General features: G+C 38.6%; 1 protein-coding gene across 3 annotated transcripts in view; it reads right to left on the bottom strand.

Annotated features, from left to right (window-relative positions):
• LOC120767907 (disintegrin and metalloproteinase domain-containing protein 10) overlaps nucleotides 1-20,105 on the bottom strand; it is a 343,549-nt gene that overhangs the window by 62,009 nt on the left and 261,435 nt on the right. For all 3 annotated transcript variants that reach the window (XR_005704721.1, XM_040094257.1, XM_040094258.1), the window contains 2 exons: nucleotides 13,687-13,883; nucleotides 13,061-13,568 (listed from right to left, as the gene is read on the bottom strand). Coding sequence is in view for 2 of the 3 variants with exons in the window: in XM_040094257.1 (XP_039950191.1) it covers nucleotides 13,061-13,568; nucleotides 13,687-13,883 (705 nt within the window). In the remaining variant the exon portion in view is untranslated. The remainder of the gene's footprint in view (nucleotides 1-13,060; nucleotides 13,569-13,686; nucleotides 13,884-20,105) is intronic.

The following is a 20,105-nucleotide window of genomic DNA, read 5'->3' as shown; positions in this document are numbered from 1 at the left end:
GCTATTCAAACACGGCAGCAAAGAACTGATAAGGAGCATGCATCAGCTTCATTGTAAAATATGATCGGACGAAAGCATGCCCATCGATTTGAATTTAAATAAGCTATGCCCAATCCACAAAACGGGAGACCCCACACACTGCGCCAACTACGTTGAGATAAACGTGTAACTTCTGGTTATTCAGCAAATTCACATGACCCCTCCGAGGCCACATTTTTGACTCAATTAAGGATATACAATCTGAATCGAAGAATGCTCTGATGGCCATCACGACGGAGGATTTTTCCAAGTGCTATGATGAGGTTTCTAACGAGGCGACTCCCTATCGTGCGACTTCTTCAATCTACTGCTGGAGAATATATTTCAGCTGCAGAGCTTAATCGAGAAAGTGCCATCTTCGATAAGAGTGTACAGCTGCTGGCATCTGCCGATGATATTGATATCATTGGCCACAACAACCACGCCCCTAGTTCTGCTGGGTCTGGTCGTGTACGAGGGCAAGACGAAATATCTCCTGTCATTAAACAAACAGAGTTGGCTTACACGTCTCTCACGTCACTGTTGATACTTTGTCTATGTCGGAACCAGTATTAACACCTCCAACAACATCAGCTTCGAACAAGTACTACTTCGAACTGAGTAAGCAATTGAGAAGTAAGGTCCTCTCTCGACGAACCGAAGATCGAATTCTACAAGTCACTCGTCATCCTCGTCCTGCTATATGGTGCATAGGTATAAACGATAACAACAACTGACGAGTCGGCGTTACGAGTTTTCGAGATAAAGTTTCTGCGTTGGCCACGGAGAATATCCCATTCGATGGGACGATGAGCTGTACAAGATATACTATACGACGACATTGACATAGTTCAGCGAATTAAAAGACAACGGCAACGCTGGCTAGCTCTGAAAGTATTCGACGCAGTACCCGCCCGGGGGGAGCACAGAAATAGGAAGACCTGCATTCCGTTGAAAAGACCAGGTGGAAAAGGTCGTGGCTTCGCTTGAAATCTCCAATTGGCGCCAAGCAGTGAAGAGAAAAACGACTGGCTCGTTGCTGTAAACTCGGCTATAACCGAAATTGAATAACCTTTTCTTTTTATTAGAAACTAACCTGTTTTAGGTATTTCTTTCTAGTTCCTGAACTTGTCAATTTGTCATATACTTAACAATTAACATTACTTTTGAACTTATGGTAAAGTGTTTCTCAATCTTTGTTGATACATGTTAGAAGAACTATATCATTTTATCTTTGCAGATTCTCCAATAAAACGTTTCATGCGCAAAACCTTCTGTTTTTACGGAAATCCTAAATGACGGAGAGAAACAGGAGAGACCCGAAGATGAAAGTTATATTTCCCATTCAAAATGATGCACAAAGAGTTCAGCCGATATAAATTATTGCCATCAATAGTGGCATACAGGTCCAAAAACCCATAAATATGTATGTAAGCCGAAACATGTCGAAAATAAAAATCTCACCTTTCTCATAAAAGGTCATATACGAAAATTTCGCAACTGAAATATGTTCCTTCCAAATATATCAGACTTACACGCAACACACTGGGGGCCAAGTGATTAGCGAAGCGTTGCGAACAAAGTACCCAGTTCCCTTTAATACAGAAATTATGCAAATGAATCAGTAAATGCGCGCACAAATAGCGTATGCAGGTGAGGCAACCAAACTGCATGTGGCAGCACATGCATGCAGACAAACGAACACTCATCTATGGAGAGCCAATTATATGTGTATGTACACTAACACTACTACAACAAGCTGTAAGCGGTTGTTGCTGACTAACGCTGTCCTCAAGGGACATTGCCAGCAATTAAAGTGTGCATAACTCACTGTTTGCGGGGAAAAGTCAATGACAAATTTCCATATAACGGGAAGCGATAATGCATGTGTGTGTATGTGCGGCAAGCGCGATATTGTGCAGTTATGAGTGCGATTACTTATGCAGAAATTATGAAAGGGCGCTGACTTCAATTTCAATAGGGCGCAAAATGTGCTCTTTTAATGCGTCCATATGTATGTATGTGTGTATGTATAGATAGTGCACATGAACATGCATTTATTCGCGCATTATTTTCGTTTTGGCCTTTTTTGCTGCATATTTGTAGGTATCTTATCAGTGCTTGTAATGTTGCAAGGACTTGTGACTGGTGCCCCAGGGTGGCAATCATTAAATGGAGCTTAGCGTAGTAAAGCGAAGTATTTATAGGACAGCGATATTAGATTCGTACGAATGTCCTTAGGGTTAACTTAAATATAGAATAATTACTGTATCCGTGACCATATTCTTCGGTTTTTATTCTCATGAAACATTTTGCTACAGAGTATAATATTTTTTTTTTACAAAACGGTTGTATGTATCACCTAAAATTAAGCAATATACTATATATATATTAGGTTGTCAAATATCTCTCTTCCGCGTTTTTGCTCTTTATTTAATGCTTTATAAAAAGTGTTACAGTGATTGCATTTAGTTCAATATGCACCATTTCGTTCAATGAAGACTCGACAGAAGCTACGGGAGCTCGGATGGGAGGTTTTATTGCATCCACCATATAGCCCGGACATAGCGGCAAGTAATTACCACCTGTTCCTGTAAATGGCGAACGCCCTTATTGGTGTAAAGTTGAACTCAAAAGAGGCTTGTGAAAAGTGGCTGTCCGAGTTCTTCGCAAATAAGGAGGGGGCTTCTACGAGGAGGGTATTATGAAGTTGCCGTAGACGAGGGTAAGATAAGCCTCTTTTGAGTTCAACTTTACTCGAACAAGGTCATTTGCCATGGACAGCAACAGGTGGTAATCACTTGGCACTATTTCCGGGCTATATGTTGGATGTGATAAAAGCTCCATTCCAAGCTCCCATAGCTTCTGACGAGTCATCAACGAAGAGTGTGGTCTGGCGTTGTCCTGATGTTCTGGCCCCTCCTTTTGACCAATTCCTGACGCGTCTGCTTCAAGCGGTCCAGTTGTTTGCAGTAGATGGTAGAATTAAACGTCATATGGGCCATATGGGAGCAGCTCATAGTGGATGATTCCCTTCCAATCCCACCAAACACACCGTAAAACCTTCCTGGCCGTCAATGCCGGCTTGACCACTGTTTGCGACGATTCACCGGCCTTCGATCACCACCATTTTCACTAGATATTGTCCTATGTGATTATTTTTTCGTCGCCAGACACCATCCGCTTCAAAAATGGGTCGAGTTCATTCTTTTCAGCAGCATATCGCAGGCGTTGATTCGGTCCAGAAGGTTTTCTGCGTCAAATAAGGCGGCACCCAAACATCAAGCTTTTTGTGTATCCAGCCTTCTGCAGATGGTTTAAAATGGTTTGGCCATCTACTGGGCGATATCACGAGATGACAAATGCCAGTCTAAATCGACGTTTTCCATGATTTGATCGGTATTCGTCGTCACAGGTCTTATCCATGGTGTCGTTTTCACCCGCTTTGAATCGTCGAAACCATTCCTCCGCAGTTCGAAGTGATAGAGTACTATCCCCCAAAACAACATTAATCTCATGGAACGTTTCTCCAGCGGATTTGTCTTTAACGAAGGAAACCTTTAAGATAGTGCGAATTTCGGCGTTAGTGAACTCTATGTCTACACGTCTATAACTGAACGCAATGTCCAAACTAATCATGCATAGCGTCATTTTGTAGGTTATGTCAAGACCTTTCAAAAATGTATAGTATTGCCAGATACGAGCTCTGTAGCGCTTTATACATACTCGCGAAATTGAAAAGACAAAAAGGCGGAAGGGAGATATTTGACAACTTAACATATATGTAAATGATCAGGGTACCAAAACGAGTTGAAATCCGGGTGACTGTCTGTATGTCCGTCCGTCTGTCTGTTCTTGCAAGTCATAATTAACTTATCTTAATGAAAATCTGTCAGCTGCCATTACTAAGCACTTTGTTTCCTCTAAATTTTTCATTGGGACTAATATTAGACGTCAAGGCATCGAATGTAGGAATGACTTAGGACACTGAGTCTTCTCCTTCTCCTCCTTCTTGAATTGCTTATTTTAGCTGCGACAGTGGCGTCTACCTTTGTAGATTTGCTTGCTAAAAATGCTTCAGAGATTATACATTGCATCAAGGTCTGGACTAACTGCAAGCCATTTCAGCACAGGACGACGCGAAAAACTCCTTTATACACTTTGGATTGGAGCACTGTACTGTTGAAACGTCCAACACCCACAGTGATATTCTTCTGTAAAATTTAATAAAATATCATCCAATACTTCTACATAATTGTCTGCGTTCATGTTATGAAAAAAAAAACATATTGGTGGGTGCCACGTTAGCTAAAAGCAGCCAAGGTCGTAAGATAGTCACTTTGGAAATTTCGCGAGTGGCACATTTGTCGCGGTTCACGAATGCGGTCCATCCAAATAGAGTTTTTTCATCGCTCAAAATTGTGGATTCTCATTCATCATCTCAGAATTTATGTTTGCAAACTCGAGACGAACCGTTTTATGACGTCGAGTAAGCTTTGGCGTAGGCAGTCGCTTTTGGTATTTTAAATTTGTATCTCCGCTCCAAATTTGTTGAATTCTTCTCTTTGTAACACTAGGAGAAAGTTCACTTTTCACCTTGAGACGATGTTCACTTGGCATTTTCGGTTAAAATCAGCAAGAAAAAACTGTTTAATGTCATCTAAAAGCACTTTCACTTAATGCTTTGCAATATTTCCAGTACCTGTAAAAGGCATCATCTAATTTCCTATCAATAATAACACAATTTTCGCTTTCTTTCTTCCGCGCGTTGACTGCATTACGCTGTTGCATGATAACATTAAAATGCACATCACACCTACACACATACAGGCATATGTACGTGAGAAAAAGAAAAAGGCTTTTAGCTGCGCTACATTAAAGAAACAAGGGGGAAAATGCTGTTAAGCGCCAGCAAGGGCAAGCGCATTAAAAGCGAGCCAAATGCCATCCAAGCGACTGCTGCAAGATCGTAGCCAACGCACCCATACAAGCGCATGCATAAGTACGCACACCCACACGTATTTTTATGAACAAATGCTGATGCGCAGAGGGACGGACGGACGGACCGCTAACGGACCCTTTTCTTGCTTAAAGTGAGCAACAAACAATTTCTTTATGTGGCAACACTCTGTTTACTATGCATTGTTATTGCCCAAGTGTCGCTGACAGCAACAAATAACGTATAAACGCAATAACACCAACAAACAAAGCGGCGTAAATAACAAATAGTGCGTCTTTCAACCCCGACATTAACCGCAACTAAATTCCGCATGAAATAGTAGGAGGGTTGCATGAGTAATAAAAATGCGTGGGCGCTCTGATAACAGTAAGATGAGGGGGCATAAGAGCTGAAAAGCGGAGGGATATTATGTATTGCATGGCACACTAAATGCATTTCGTTGTCCATTCATTGCCCAGTCTCTTCGCCTTTTTCTGTATTTTTTTGTTTGTGCGATATCAGTTCGTTGGGGCGTATACGTAATATTTATTTCTGCAGCTATGAACGGGTGTGAAGCGCGTGGCGGGAGGAGAAACGTTTATTTGTATGAATTCGAGAATTTATTATGAAGTTTCAGATTTTAACTTTTATTTGTTAGCAACACTGTTGCTTGCACACGCGTTCGCTTTCTGCTTGAGTTGAGTTGAAGTGAGTGGCAGCTCAAAGTGTAAACACAATGGCTACGACAGACTGCAAACTACATCTGTCAAATATTAAAATACACACGTTCTTATGGGAAGTGTTATTTTGACAGCTGCACGACTACACGACTGCAGGCCGACAGTTGTCGTTCTCGCTAACTTCAATTTGCTCCTATTTTTGCCAACGACAGTAGAGTTGACAGTAGAATGGAAGATAGAAAGAGGAGGTAGAGTGGTGATACCACTAATATGTAAAATGTAAAATTATTCACAGCTCTAACAAACTTGATGCTATTTTACAAATAAAAGCATAAAATAGCTATATTATAGCTCTATTATATCATTTGTAATAACAAGTGATAATTTAAAGCAAAAATATTTACCTATTTACTTATTTTTTGCATAAAAAATTTCACTTTGAACAAAATATTAAAACTTCATTAAAGTGAAAAGTATTAGTATGGCCACAACGAAATTGTGTACATGCAAAATGGACAACTGCGTTGTTTTGTGTACATGCCGGCCATTGTGTTGTTGTTGCTTCTCAAAATGTACATGTAGTAAGATGAACAACGACGTTTTCAGTTCACTGTCGTGCCGTTGCAGTCTGTCGTAGCCATTGTGTTTACACTTTCAATGCGCGAGCTAAGATATCTGTCAAAGACGAAAAATGACCAGTTCAAAGCGAGGGCGAAAAAGTTATGGCTTTCAAAAAAAGTATATAAAAAACCGAATTAATTTAAAATAGATTATTACATAAGGTAAGATTAAAAAAAGAAATATTTTAAATAAATAGAAAATAACAAAACAATAAACACAAAATTTAATCATATGTATATAATAATAATAATAATAATAATAATAATAATAATAATAATAAATTAAAATATAATAAAACAAAATATTTATTAGGAATATAATAAGCCAAAATCAAATAAAAACAAAAAAATCGTTAAATTCGGCTGCACCGAAGCTAATATACCCTTTACAGGTGCATTTCTTTTAGTAACTATGTGTTCAGTTTGTATGGAAGCTATATGCTATAGTAATCCGATCTGAACAATTTTTTCGGAGATTATATTATTACATACTTTAAGGTTGGTACGCAGCTCTCAAGTAATTGCTCAAGAAAACAAATACATTATTTCTCAAGTAATTTTGACAGCTGGTTACGCATTGTGAATGATCTACATTAGAAGAGCAAGGGAGAATAAACAAAGAAAACAAACTTTGTGCATAATATGTATGTGTGTATGTGTATGGTAACATAAATATTTTCATTGAGATTTAAGAAATGTTGTTGATGATTGGTAGGTTTTATATAACATTTCAAAATGGAATATACTTCATAGTAATGATTTCAACTAATTTAGGATGAATTTGACGATTACTTCGAATTTCCGTCAAGAAACAATTGTTGATTTGATGTTTCTTCGCAAAACCAGGTTTGCCATATTCACATTTTACTGAAAAAAAGTATCAAAAATTTGTACTAGATTTCTTGCGAGCTGCGTACTAGCACAAGTAAATTTATCGCAGGAAAGTTTCTTGACCGTTTCTTAAGCATTTTCTTATATGAAGTTTTTACGTTTCTTGAGAGCTGCGTACTAAGCTTTAAGCAGTAATCTATGTCAAATTTCGTGAAGATACCACGTCAAATGCGAAAGTTTTCCATACAAGCACTTTATTCTGATCGTTCTGTTTGTATGACAGCTATATAATATAGTGTGCCGATCTGAACAATTTCTTGCGATATTACATTATTTCTATGAACAATAACTCATACCAAACTTCGTGAAAATATATCGATAAATGAGGAAGTTTCCTATGCAAGCATTTGATTCCGATCATTCAGTTTGTATGGCAGCTTTATGTTATAGTGGTCTGATATCGGCAGTTCCGACAAATGAGCAGCTTCTTGAAGAGAAAATGACGTTTGCAAAATTTCAAAACGATATCTTAAAAACTGAAGGACTAGTTCATATATATCCAGACAGACAAACGGACATAGCTAAATCGACTCAGCTCGACATACTGATCATTTATATATATACTTTACAGGGTCTCCGACGCCTCATTCTGGGTGTTACAAACTTAGTGGCAAACTTAATATAGCCTGTTCAGGGCATGACAACATAACAAAAAGTGCCGTCCAAATGAAATAATACTAATACAAAAACCGATTAAAGGCAAATTGCATAATAAATAATTAATATATTAAACCTAATTGCCTCCATTAACTGCAATATAAACTCTCAAAGTTCTCTAAGTGAACCGGATTTTCGCAAAAATTTATATTACCTATAAGGGGTCTAGGTAAAGTATAGACTCGATTTTACCAATTTTTGTTAATGTTGTTCTCTTAAAAATATTCTCTCTAAGTATGAATATTAAACATCTTATTTGCTGGTACGGGATAGTTTCGATATAAAGTCAGTCATTGCCAACCGGCTGCTCCAATTCGGTATTCCTAAAAAGCGCAATATGGAATATGGAGTAAGATTGGAATGTCTGTAGAACATTACACACAAACTTTGGTTAAATTTGGCTTAACAGTTCCTGAGATACAGCATATCACTTTAAAGAGCATAACTTTACTCAGCCTAATCAATAATTCCTAAACTTGAAAATTCTATTGCAAGTGGTATGAAATTTTTAATTATCGCTACTATCGATTGGAAACTTGTCGATACGTTGCCACGCCCTTTCTGCACTTTCGATACAGAATCCAATGAAACTTCACACTATGTAAAATGTGATACTCAATGCATCTGCCGCAATTATTTGGTGATTTATCGCAGAATTTTTAGTCGTTTTCAACACAACCCACTTAAAGGCTGCTTTAGAAGCATCAAAAAACTTAACTTTTTTTGTTGCTTAAATCTTTTTAAAAATTATCTAAGAATATGTTCCCAAAGTAATAGATGGGAATTCGAAATATTATCGAAGCTAGAAGAGAAATAGTGACCGAGCGTCTAACGGATATATGAGGGCTTGGGCAGAAAGCAAAAACTTTGACGTGCGAGATCTCGGTTTTTCTTTTTTACGATTTTTCTTAATTGGCGGGCAGGATAGAAAACAGATTGAACGTCGTATGGAATTAGGGCAAAGTTTATTATCTTTGGCATTAAATTATCTTCTATTAAAAATAAAAAAAAAAAACTAAACAACTTAAAATAAAAAATTTTTTGGTCAGAAACCACTTTTTTTAAATTAGAAATAAAAAAATTGCAGAATTTTACACCTTTTTTGGAATTTTCTTAGTTTAACTAGAAGATAAGTTATTAACAAATATGAATTTGTTTGAATTTGCGACCTGCAGCCTGCCCGCCTTCCGACAAATGCACATGCGAGATGTATCGGGCAATTGCTTCCCAAAGGCAGAAGTTCAAAGATTTCGTATTCAATAAATTTTCGGATAATACTTAAATTTATAACTATAAGCACTAAAAATTTCGTTTTAATCAATTATTTCTTTCCCTACCAAAAAAATCCTCAAAAAAAACTGATTTTTTGAATGGGCAGGGTTATCAGCCATGTTCACAGTGCTATATGAGCTGCCAAAAAAATGTACACAGTGTACTATGTACATATGTATATATACTTTAAACATTTATGAGATACATAAATTGAACCTTTTAGAGGGATGGTGCCACGCTCATTTGTCTCAAATTCTGTTAAGATTTGAGTCAAGCGCAGGCGTCCTAAAGGATGACTACTCCTCATGGACCTAGCGTCTGAACTCCATCTGACATCGCAAAGGACCAAAACAGGTCTAGGCGTGGCTCATTGGTCTACCAGATTAACCTAACATAACTTAACTTTCGGTTTATTTGAAGGCTTTCTATAAACGGCATTCTGTGGGCGTTAAAATGGTTCGATTATGCCCATCTGACCACTCACGCCATTTTCCAACGAACATGTGCATAAGATTTCCTTACGAAGTCTCATTTTTTACTCAAGTTGTAGCTTGTATGGACGGACAGTCAACTGGAACTCAACTCGTATCGTCGGAATATAATAAACAGCCCTACATATAACTGGATTAGTTTTTGCACAAAAAACCCTTAGATGAACCAATCTGTAACTGATTTAATCGCAATTAAGCACAGTAAATTTAGATTTCGCAAATCTGTCAAATAAAGTCACATTTGAACAACGGAGTTGTGCGCATTCATACCTTCCTTGAGAAGTAGAGTGTGAGCGCCTCTCTTTTGTGGCGCCACGCCAAGACTACGTAGTACACGTGAAGCTTTGACGCCAATACGACTGTAAGTACGCACTCAGGAAATGTCTGCATTTCAACGCTGTTGCAGTTGTTGTCGTCAATTTCTTTTCACGCTGACACCCTTTCTTGCAAATGTGTTGTTTAAACAACGCACCGGAAAATGAAAGGGTGCGAAAAGTGTGTACTTGGTAGAGAACTTTGAAGGACCCACATGACTGGCTAGCTACACACACACTCACATCCACACAAACATTAATGTCGATTCGGGTTAAGTAAGTCACATATTAGCATAAACAAGTATTATATTTGCTCGCTAACCCTATAAACATTCGCGTGTGTTTTTGCATATTTCCTTACAAGCTCGTTGCTTTGCCCTCGCTTGACATTTTAATGCGCGTGCACTTTTGTGCACTTTGCTGTGCAGCATTTATGCATAATAGCAACGAAAAAGCAGCAAAGTAAGTGCAAATATAATTATGCAAAAAGCGAAAATCGATAAAGCTGCGCATAGCCGCGTCGGCGATAAAATAAGCGGCGACTACCATTAAATCCATTGGGTAACAGCTATTAAAATGAGTGCCTGGAATGATGCGACTATTAAGTCAAATTATGCGTGAGCAAGGGGCGCATACTTTTCGAGGTTACGAATGAACTGCTTGAAAAGAAACTTTTATTTGATATTTACGGCATACTAAATTGTATAGCGGAAACAAATATTTCACCGCGAGTTCACTAGAGCAGTTATGTGGAAGTTGGAGCAGTTTGTTGAATACTATCGATAACTTTGTAATCGATATATTGAATAACATCGACAAGTTTGTAATCGATATATTGAATAATATCGAAAACATTGTAATCAATATATTTAATAATATCGATAACTTTGTAATCGATATATTGAATAATATCGACAAGTTTGTTATCGATAGTAGCGATAATTAAAAATTTTACACCTTTTGCAACAGAGTTTTCAAGTTTAGGAAGTATTGATTAGGCTGAGTAAAGTTATGCTCCCAAAAGTCAAATATGCGTAGGAAAGGGGCGCATACTTTTCGAGTTTATGGTTATATTTTATTTTATGAGTATAAACTTCTTTTAGGTATTTACTTTCAAAACATTAATTTCATATGTTTACTCAATAATATCGATAAGTTTTAATCGATAGTAACGACAGTTCATAATTGGACAACACTGTCATTAGAAATTTGTCCCCCTGACAGATACATGTCGGTACTAGAATTAAATTTTTAGTTAGTTAACTAACCCAACCTTCAAAAGGCGCGTGTATAAACATCAAAAAAGTGAAGAATGACCAAAAAGTGAAGTTGTTCGAGATAGCAGGCACTTTAAAGTATCAACAGAACGTGTGTGGCAATGGATGAAATATGGCTTGCACTTCGATCGACGGCCATCCGAGTGGTCTGCACACGATGAACCCGTTCCAAAGCGTAGAAAAACGCAACGGTCGGCTGGCAAGATTATGGCGACTGTATTTTGGGATACGTGCGGCAAAATCAATATTGACTACCCTGACAAAGGGACGACCACGTTACTGGATCGCTTGAAGGACGAAATGGTCGACAAACAATGGCATTTGAAGGAAAAAAAATGCTGTTTCACCAAGAAAATACACAAGTCAGTTGGCAAAAATCTATGAGTTGGGTATCGAATTGGTTCTGCATATACTGTACTCTCTTAATCTGAGCCCCAGCGATTTTCTGCCCTCAGATCTCAAAAGACTGCTCACTGAGAAGACATTTTCGTCGAATGAAGAGGTGACCGCCGAAACTGAGGCCTATTTTAAAGGCGAAATCGTGCTACAAAAATGGTATCGAAAAGTTGGAGGGTCGCTGAATGATCACTTTTGAAGTTAACTATGTTGAAAAAAAAAGAAATTTGCTCAAAAATATGTTTTAGTATGTATGGTAGACCAGGAACTTTTCAATTGACCTGTTTAAGGTCACAAATTTATTTCGGTGATTTATTTTTATTTCCGCTAGGAGGTTTTAAGCTCATAAATGTTGGTTCGCAATCAAGTAAATTCCACCCAACCAACTAGAGAAAGACGAACTTTGCTGAGAGCGAAGAGCCTACTGAACCTCATACAATTTACAGGGATCCAGCGACTCCGCAGGCCCTAGACCATATATTCAGTAGTGAACCGCAAAAAGATAGCGTTTACCATTCTACAAACAGAGGTGCCTAACTACGATTCAGCTTGAAAATCTAGAGCTAAGGGACACTTCCTGACAATTCACTAATCCAGCACCTTTTCCCGCAAGCTTTAATCTGTCTGTAAAATAGTCAATTGCTTCCCGCAGCACTTATTTCCCACACAGACTATATATATAACAGATATAAGTTAGGCGAAGTTTGTGAGCCACGTGCCATCGAATGGAACAAATAATTATCGGACGGTGCAATATCTGGGAAATATAGTGGGTGGGGTAGGAGGTAGGTTTTAACGGTCTTAGCAACGTGAGGTTGTGTGTTGTCATGAAACAGAATCACTTTTTGTGCCTCTCTTGGTATTGAGGCCATAAGGAAGCCAAGTTCTATTACTTATATTATTGATAGTATAGGTCCGAATTAAGAGTTGGCCCGTAGCAGAGCAGTTCATGGTAAATCAGGGATTATCCCACCAATCACATAGCAAAACTTTTCTAAATTTGTTTCGATCCAGCAGGTTTAGCTCCGCAGCAATGGAAACAGTGCTTACGTGGCGTTCGGACTCGAACGTTTCCCTTATTTTATGGACATTTCGACTTGACCTTCCAGAGCGTGGTGCATCTTTGACAACTTTGAGCCGTGTTCAACTATCTAATTTTTAGTAAGAATCTTTCGTACACCATATAGTTATAACCCGATCGAACTTTCACAACGCAAGATACAGGCTATTAAGGACAATATTGGAAATAGTGCAGAAATTTTTAAGTGAACGCAACTCTTAAAAGCATGCCAATACTATGTATTCAACATAATATTGTCAATATCTAACCATTAAACTCCAATTCAGCGTCACTCTTCCTCCTTCTTCTCACTCATATAAACAAATTATAGTGCTTACTTGCAGTATATTGTGTTTATTCTACATTGGATTACTTACGAGTTGCTTGCGGTGTATAATAACAACAACATTATAAGTGAAAGCAAATAAATAAAAATGCTCCTTACCTTCACGCACGTCCTTGTAAGCATCGTCGACATGCGACTCCTTGTAAATAATGGAATGGAAGCCAGTATTCCGATTGTCATCAGTTTGTCCGTTTTTATGATTTCCTCCGGACGTTGGAGACGCTTTCACTGTTCTCTCAGACGTTGTCCGCATACGCGCCGTTGTTGTGGTGGTTGTTGTTTTTGGCGCTGGCGATGTTGTTGTTGTTGGGCTCGTCGCCGGCGACGTTGATGTTGTTGTTGTTGCTGCAAAATATTGTTCTGCAACGCGTCGCTGTGCCAATGGCATTTGTGCGCCATCCGCAGCTGCTGTTGTTGCATTTGTTGTTGTTGGAAAATATCGTTTGGCATGTTCGACATAATAGGCATCACGTTCTGTTATTATTTTACCCTCGAATACCCCGTCCAGTATGGAACCAAATACATAACTATTACGATCCCCTATCACTTCGCCCTCATAGATGTGATCGGTGGACACATCCAGGGGGAGATTGTTGCTATCATAAAACTGCGAGGAAAAGAGCCGGAAATTAATTTTTTTAGAATTTCAAGTAGATTTTCTTTCGATTTCTTTGAGAGAGTATTAAAATATAAAAAAAAAAAATTCTTTGGAAATTCATACTCACCTCTAACTTATCACTAAATGTATTTAAATCACGCTTTAGCCTAAGATGGAAGTGTCTTCCGTGTGCTGAAAATTTTAAATCTACATGATGATCTTTGGTCACGGATCGTCTCGCTCTATTGTGACTAGTTCGGATGTGTTCATGATCATAGTTGAGTACTTCATAGTGCGATATGTATTCGTTGAGTCGACGATGATCTGAAAATGGAGGCGCATAAATTAATCAAATGTTACTACTTTAATATAATTTTGAGAAGAATATAGTAATATATTTTATTTGAATTAATCTTTAAGTTTACACTGAAAGCTATACGAAGCCAATGGAAAATGTCAAGAACTACTTTATGTAAGGCTAATTGGTAGTAAAAACGTATCCTAAAACTTTGGTTTAATGTACATAGTACATATGATAATTTTTTTTTATTAAAATAATTCTTTATTATGTGTACTTTTCTGAAATACGAGAAGTGAAAAGGCTTATATAAAATATGCCTTGGTAGATACAAAAACACCTTACAGAACAACGCACCATTGTGGGCAAAAAACAGTAAGAGTTCTTAATTAAAATTTCGAGCGTAAACCCATTCGTCGAAATATTTTTTTTCTAGGATGGTATGACTATCAGTGACATCTGTATCGAATGTCACATCAAAATAATTATTAGTCTTCAATATACACTTGTTTTTTTTTAAGAGTAATAAAGTGCATTCGGCGATTTTAACGATTAGTGAAACTATTCAACAAAGAAGTTCCATTAAATTTCGTACGCGGAATCAAATTTCGAGAGCCGAACCATTCAGAATGTTAGAAAACTCGAGATCTTCTTGTCATCGTTGAATTATCGGAATGATCAAAGAACGCCATTTTAAATGATCATTTTGGCTTAAGAAAAACGCACAATTGGTATCAAAAACACAATTTTTTTTTTTTCGAAAAACAACGTTTGTGAAACAATGCATTCCGTTTACAATGTTATGAAAGATATTATTACTGGCGATGAGCTTTAGATCTGAAGAAGCAGAAGATCAATCGGCCGAACCTCGTGACAAAGGTGAGCCGAAGCCGAAAAAACCACATCAAAGCAGGTCAACAGAGGTTATGTTGACAGTTTTCTTCGATTTACGAGGTGCGGAGAACTCTGAATGCCTTCAAACAGTCAACAAGGAAATCTTTTTGAGTGTTGTGCATCATTTTCGCAAAGCTATTCGTAACAAGCGGCCGGAATTATGAGCCGAGCACTCTTAACTCTTGACTCCTGGCTATCCAGCAAACTCAAATGACCACTCCGGGAAATCAAAGACATTAGATGATTTCGGGGTCTTGATTTAGACAACGACTCGTCCGCTCGCCGTTCAACTCACATGCAACGGTTGCATTTACTTTTTTTTTTACATACTTTATTGTAAAATAAGAAAATTTAGTTTTTTAAATAAAAATTTACAATAGGAAAACGATCGATTCTGTGTACACCTGCAGTTTAAGTGTACCGATCCGAGACTAGATGGGTGTTCAATTCATGTCTCAGTTCTAACTCACAAACTATACTTCTTTACTTCAGCACATAGCATATATATATGATTCCTTTAACTGGCATATCTAACCTATGGCACAAAATCTCAACTATTTAATATTAGATTGTCAAATATCTCCCATCCGTCTTTTTGTCTTTTGAATTTCGCGGCTATGTATAAAGCGCTACAGAACTCGTATCTGGCAATACAATACATCTTTGAGAGGTCTTGACACAATCTAAAAAACACGCTACGCATGATTAGTTTGGATATTGCGTTCAGTTATAGACGTGTAGACATGGAATTAACTAACGCCGAAATTCGCGCTATCTTAAAGGTTTACTTCGTTAAAGACAAATCCGCTAGAGAAACGTTCCGTAAGATTAATGGTGTTTTGGGGGATGGTACTCTATCACTTTGAACTGCAGAGGAATGGTTTCGACGATTCAGAGCGGGTGAAAACGGCATCATGGATAAGCCAGCCGGCGGAAGACCTGTGACGACGAATACCGATCAAATCATGGAAAACGTCGAGTTAGACCGGCATGTGGGATCTCGTGACATCGCCCAGAAGATGGACAAACCATTTTAAACCATCTGCAGAAGGCTGGATACACAAAAAAGCTTGATGTTTGGGTGCCGCAAGATTTGACGCAAAAAAACCTTCTGGACCGAATCAACGCCTGCGATATGGTGCTGAAACGGAACGAACTCGAGACATTTTTGACGCGAATGGTGACTGGCGACAAAAAATGGATCACATCCGACAATATCAAGCGAAAGCGGTCGTGGTCGAAGGCTGGTGAATCGTCCCAAACAGTGGCCAAGCCGGGATTGACGGCCAGGAACGTTATGCTGTGTGTTTGGTGGGATTGGAAGGGAATCATCCACTATGAGCTGCTCCCATATGGCCAGGTGTTTAATTCTACCATCTACTGCGAACAACTGAACCGCTTGAAGCAGGCGATCGACCAGAAGCGTCCAGAATTGGCCAACAGGAAGGGTGTGGTGTTCCACCAGGACAACGCCAACCACACACTTCGTTGATGACTCGTCAGAAGCTACAAGAGCTCGGATGGGAAGTTTTAGCGCATCCACCATATAGCCCGGACGTAGAGCCAAGTGATTACCTCCTGTTCCTGTCTATGGCGAACGCCCTTGTTGGTGTAAAGTTGACCTCAAAAGAGGCTTGTGAGAAGTGGCAGTCCGAGTTCTTCGCAAATAAGGAGAGGGGCTTCTTCGATGGGGGTATTATGAAGTTGCCGTCTAGATGGAAACAGATTTTTGAACGAAACGGCGCATATTTGGACTAAATCAGATCACTGTAACACTTTTTATAAAGCATTGAATAAAGAGCAAACAAGCGGAAGGGAAATGTAACGCCAAACTCACCATACCGAACAGACCACGTCCAGCACGCAGTGAAGAAAATACAGCAACCGTAACTGAAACTGTACGTGAAGGCCGAAGAGTTGATTCGCCGTCGTTTGCAGCAACTCGGACTGACATATGGAACGACTTGGCGCATTTTACGTTGAGATCTTTTATTGGAAGCGTAGAAGGTCCAGCTCTTGAAAAGTTAGAAGAAGATCTGATTTTTTCGAGCGAAAATTTGTTCAGCGATGAGGCACATTTCTTGCTCAATGGGTAATGTAATCAAGCACAATTACCGCATTTGGGACGAAGAGCAACCTGAAGAGATTTAAGAGCTGCCATTTCATCCAGAAAAAACAACAGTTTGGTGTGGTTTATGGGCCGATAGAATCATCAGTCCATATTATTTCAAAAATAAACATTAAATATTCCGCATTAAATTTGAAGTCCCTGTATTTTTTCTTTGAAAAAAGTAGGGTCCTCGAAATGGATCACCTTTTATTATCACGTAACTTTCGGTATTATTGTTTAAAAATTTATGTGTTATTGCATTATGAGCTTCTAGTTGCTTGAAGATTACAAAACTACTTTTAAAGACGTCGATGATTGCGATAAACGCCAAAAAAAAAAACATAAGTAAAAGATGTGGCACAAAGTATTGATGAATGAGCAAACAGAAAATTATAATTGCGAAGCAAAAAATTACGAAAAAAGTCTGGAATTATTATGACATAAGCGATTTTAGAGTGTAAGATAAAGCAATTCGCCGCTAAAATCAGAAATAGAGAGAATAGATGACGTTTCAGAAGTCTGAGTGGCGAACTATAATATATTTAGCCGAAGATACACACAGACATATTTATTTAGGTAACCGCAACGAATATTGGGTTAATGGGAAATAAGTGAATCTTGTGACTGCAAGACACATACTTATTGCATTGTAGTATTGGTCGGTATTTACTTGCACTTGCCGACACATGCTCACATATATATATGTATGCACTTATATACATTTTCACATACCCACACTCATCTTGAGACAACCTGCTGATCGCTGAAGCATTTTGCCAACTCTTACATCGAGTTAGTTACTTAGTTGTTGCTAAGTTGCCACATGCCACATATTGCCACCGCAATACAATTTTGCCGCTCCAACCATACATTTACGCGCACAAACACACGCATGCTCGAGCGCGCCAAAGTGCCTAATCCAAAGTGCCTGGCTGTGGTTCAACAAGATTGCTGTTGTTGCACACATTTTTGCTGTTGTTGTTGTTGTAGGCAATTGCAGGCGTTTCACTTATGCCCAAAGTTGTTGCCAGTTTCATATGCTGCTACCAGCACCACCACCACCACATACCGAACCTTCCGAACGCCGCACATGCCACTGCTGTGTTGGTTGTGCAACACTTTTATGATTTTGTTGCATTACCACATTTGTTGTTGCCAAAGCTGCCCATTTGTCCATTAGCTGCCTGCAACATTTGTCGATTGCACATTATTGTTTCGCTTACGCCAGTGTGGCTGTGTGTGTGTGTGTGTGTGCGGGTTTGCACCGCAGCTGATTGCCACACTTTTGGGGCGCCACTTAACAAGTTTTTGTGTTGCTGCTGTGATTGCTGTTGTTGTTGTTGCGCTTGGTTGCCCACTTGCTTGCTGGGCAATTTTCCGAGCGACTGCCGCAGTTGCAATCAGTTTTGCTGCAGTTGATTTCAATTTTACAACACGTTTTGGCAGTGCCTGACTTTACTCCCGCCACCGCTGTTGTTGTTGCTGTTGTGTCTTATTGCTTTCGCTGCCACCGCCGCTAACGTCAATAAATATGTTATTGCCGCTGATCTGGGGCACTTGCTTGTGGCCGGGGCCAGCGTACAGGTTCTCATGCGCCATCGCCTCTCCCACTGCCACAATTTATGCACTATGCCACACCCTCTTGCCGCTTCTGCTTCCAGCATGTTTTTCACGCTTTCCCATCTACTCTCCATCTACACTGGGGCTTCTAATTGAGTTTGACCACATTTGGCGCTTAAAAACCGCTTTTCGCCTCCCTTATAAGTAAGTGCTCACTTTGTGGCAAGAATGGCAGTAACAACAACAGGAAAGAGCTTAAAGCACATGCTGTAAAAACAACAAAGATAGGCATCTACATAAGCGTAGCTGTGCTCCAGACAACTTATAGCATTGGCTCTTTTTCTGATCTTACTTCTTCTTCCATCTGTCCCTGTATGGGGTCAGCTACTTTTTCTTCGGGGAAAACAATTTTCTGGAGCGCAAATAACAACAGCGGTGGAAAACTTTTATAATTTACATATTTAATGAGTTTTGTTGGTATTGGTAATTATCATTTGCGAAAGCAAAAGCGATCAGCTGCGCTCATGTGGCGGTAGGAATTTGAAAACTCTAAGCAAGCGGAAGAAATTACCTTATTAACTCAGAAAATGACAGTTATTGTCTGTATTAGAAAAGTTTCAGTTAACATAGCAAGCACCTGAGGTAAAAATTCTAAAGTGCAATTCAAAAACATTAAGCTTCTCTTTTTTTCGTTCTTAAAAACACCTTTCTGATTATTATTACAACAGGAAAGAGAGGCATTATAAAGCGATATTGAAGAGTCTTTATCACAGCAGCGCCAATAATGAAAGAAATAGAGAAGTGTCGTGCCATCATAGAGCGAAAGTATAGTCGCGGATAAAGCGATTAAAGATGGCGAGCGATAAAAGAGAAAGCGGGTGTATTTATTTTCAAAAGTATATGAATACTGAGGGCTTACAACACAGAGAGGAAGAGACTACAAAATGTATATCAAAAACCTAGTCATCTGTAAGAATGAGACATCGGCTATCCATTATTATTAACAGATTTCCAGTTTGCAATCCAAAGAAGATTCTAGATAAGTTACCAACAACTAATATTGCACTTGAGTAATACTCAAGCAATGGTTTCTGGTTAGTGCTTGTTTCAGAATATTCTGGTATTGAACTAATATGAACAAGGTAGACATGGTTCAATTCGCACTGTTGCATTCCAAAACATCTTCAGACTCTTTATGTAACGGATTTCCCTTTTCAGCCAATTTGAGGTATAAGAGATATGTTTTCGAACTTTTTCGTAACTGTAGACTAGAAACTGATAGGTCAACATCCACATTATGTATTTATCGATTCTTTAGTTTAGACTTCGAATGTTGTGATTAAGGTCAAATATAACCGTTTTGGTCCATATCAGTCTTCTTGTGGATCTCAATCGAAAGCGTTACGTTTCGGAAAACTTGCAGGTTTTTGATGCTAGAGGCGACTAGTTTTTATGTTGCACAGCCGTAAAGAAGTGTGAACTTAACAGTGGAGTATGAAAGCTTTATTGACCTTCTTTATATGGTCGGTGACGTCTTCCCTTCGTTAGCATATACTATATAATATTGCCTATGTAAGCGGGAACATATACTCTATGATAATAAGTTCGAAAAGGTCACCCTTCTCAGTAAAATACAATACTTGCTTTACGTATTGATTTAAAGACATTTTATGTTAACATATAA

The sequence above is a fragment of the Bactrocera tryoni genome, chromosome 2 (assembly GCF_016617805.1).
Source record: "Bactrocera tryoni isolate S06 chromosome 2, CSIRO_BtryS06_freeze2, whole genome shotgun sequence".
Taxonomy (NCBI): Eukaryota; Metazoa; Arthropoda; class Insecta; order Diptera; family Tephritidae; genus Bactrocera; species Bactrocera tryoni.
The sequence above is the reverse complement of the archived record's forward strand: the minus strand, read 5'-3'. Positions and strand labels throughout refer to the sequence as shown.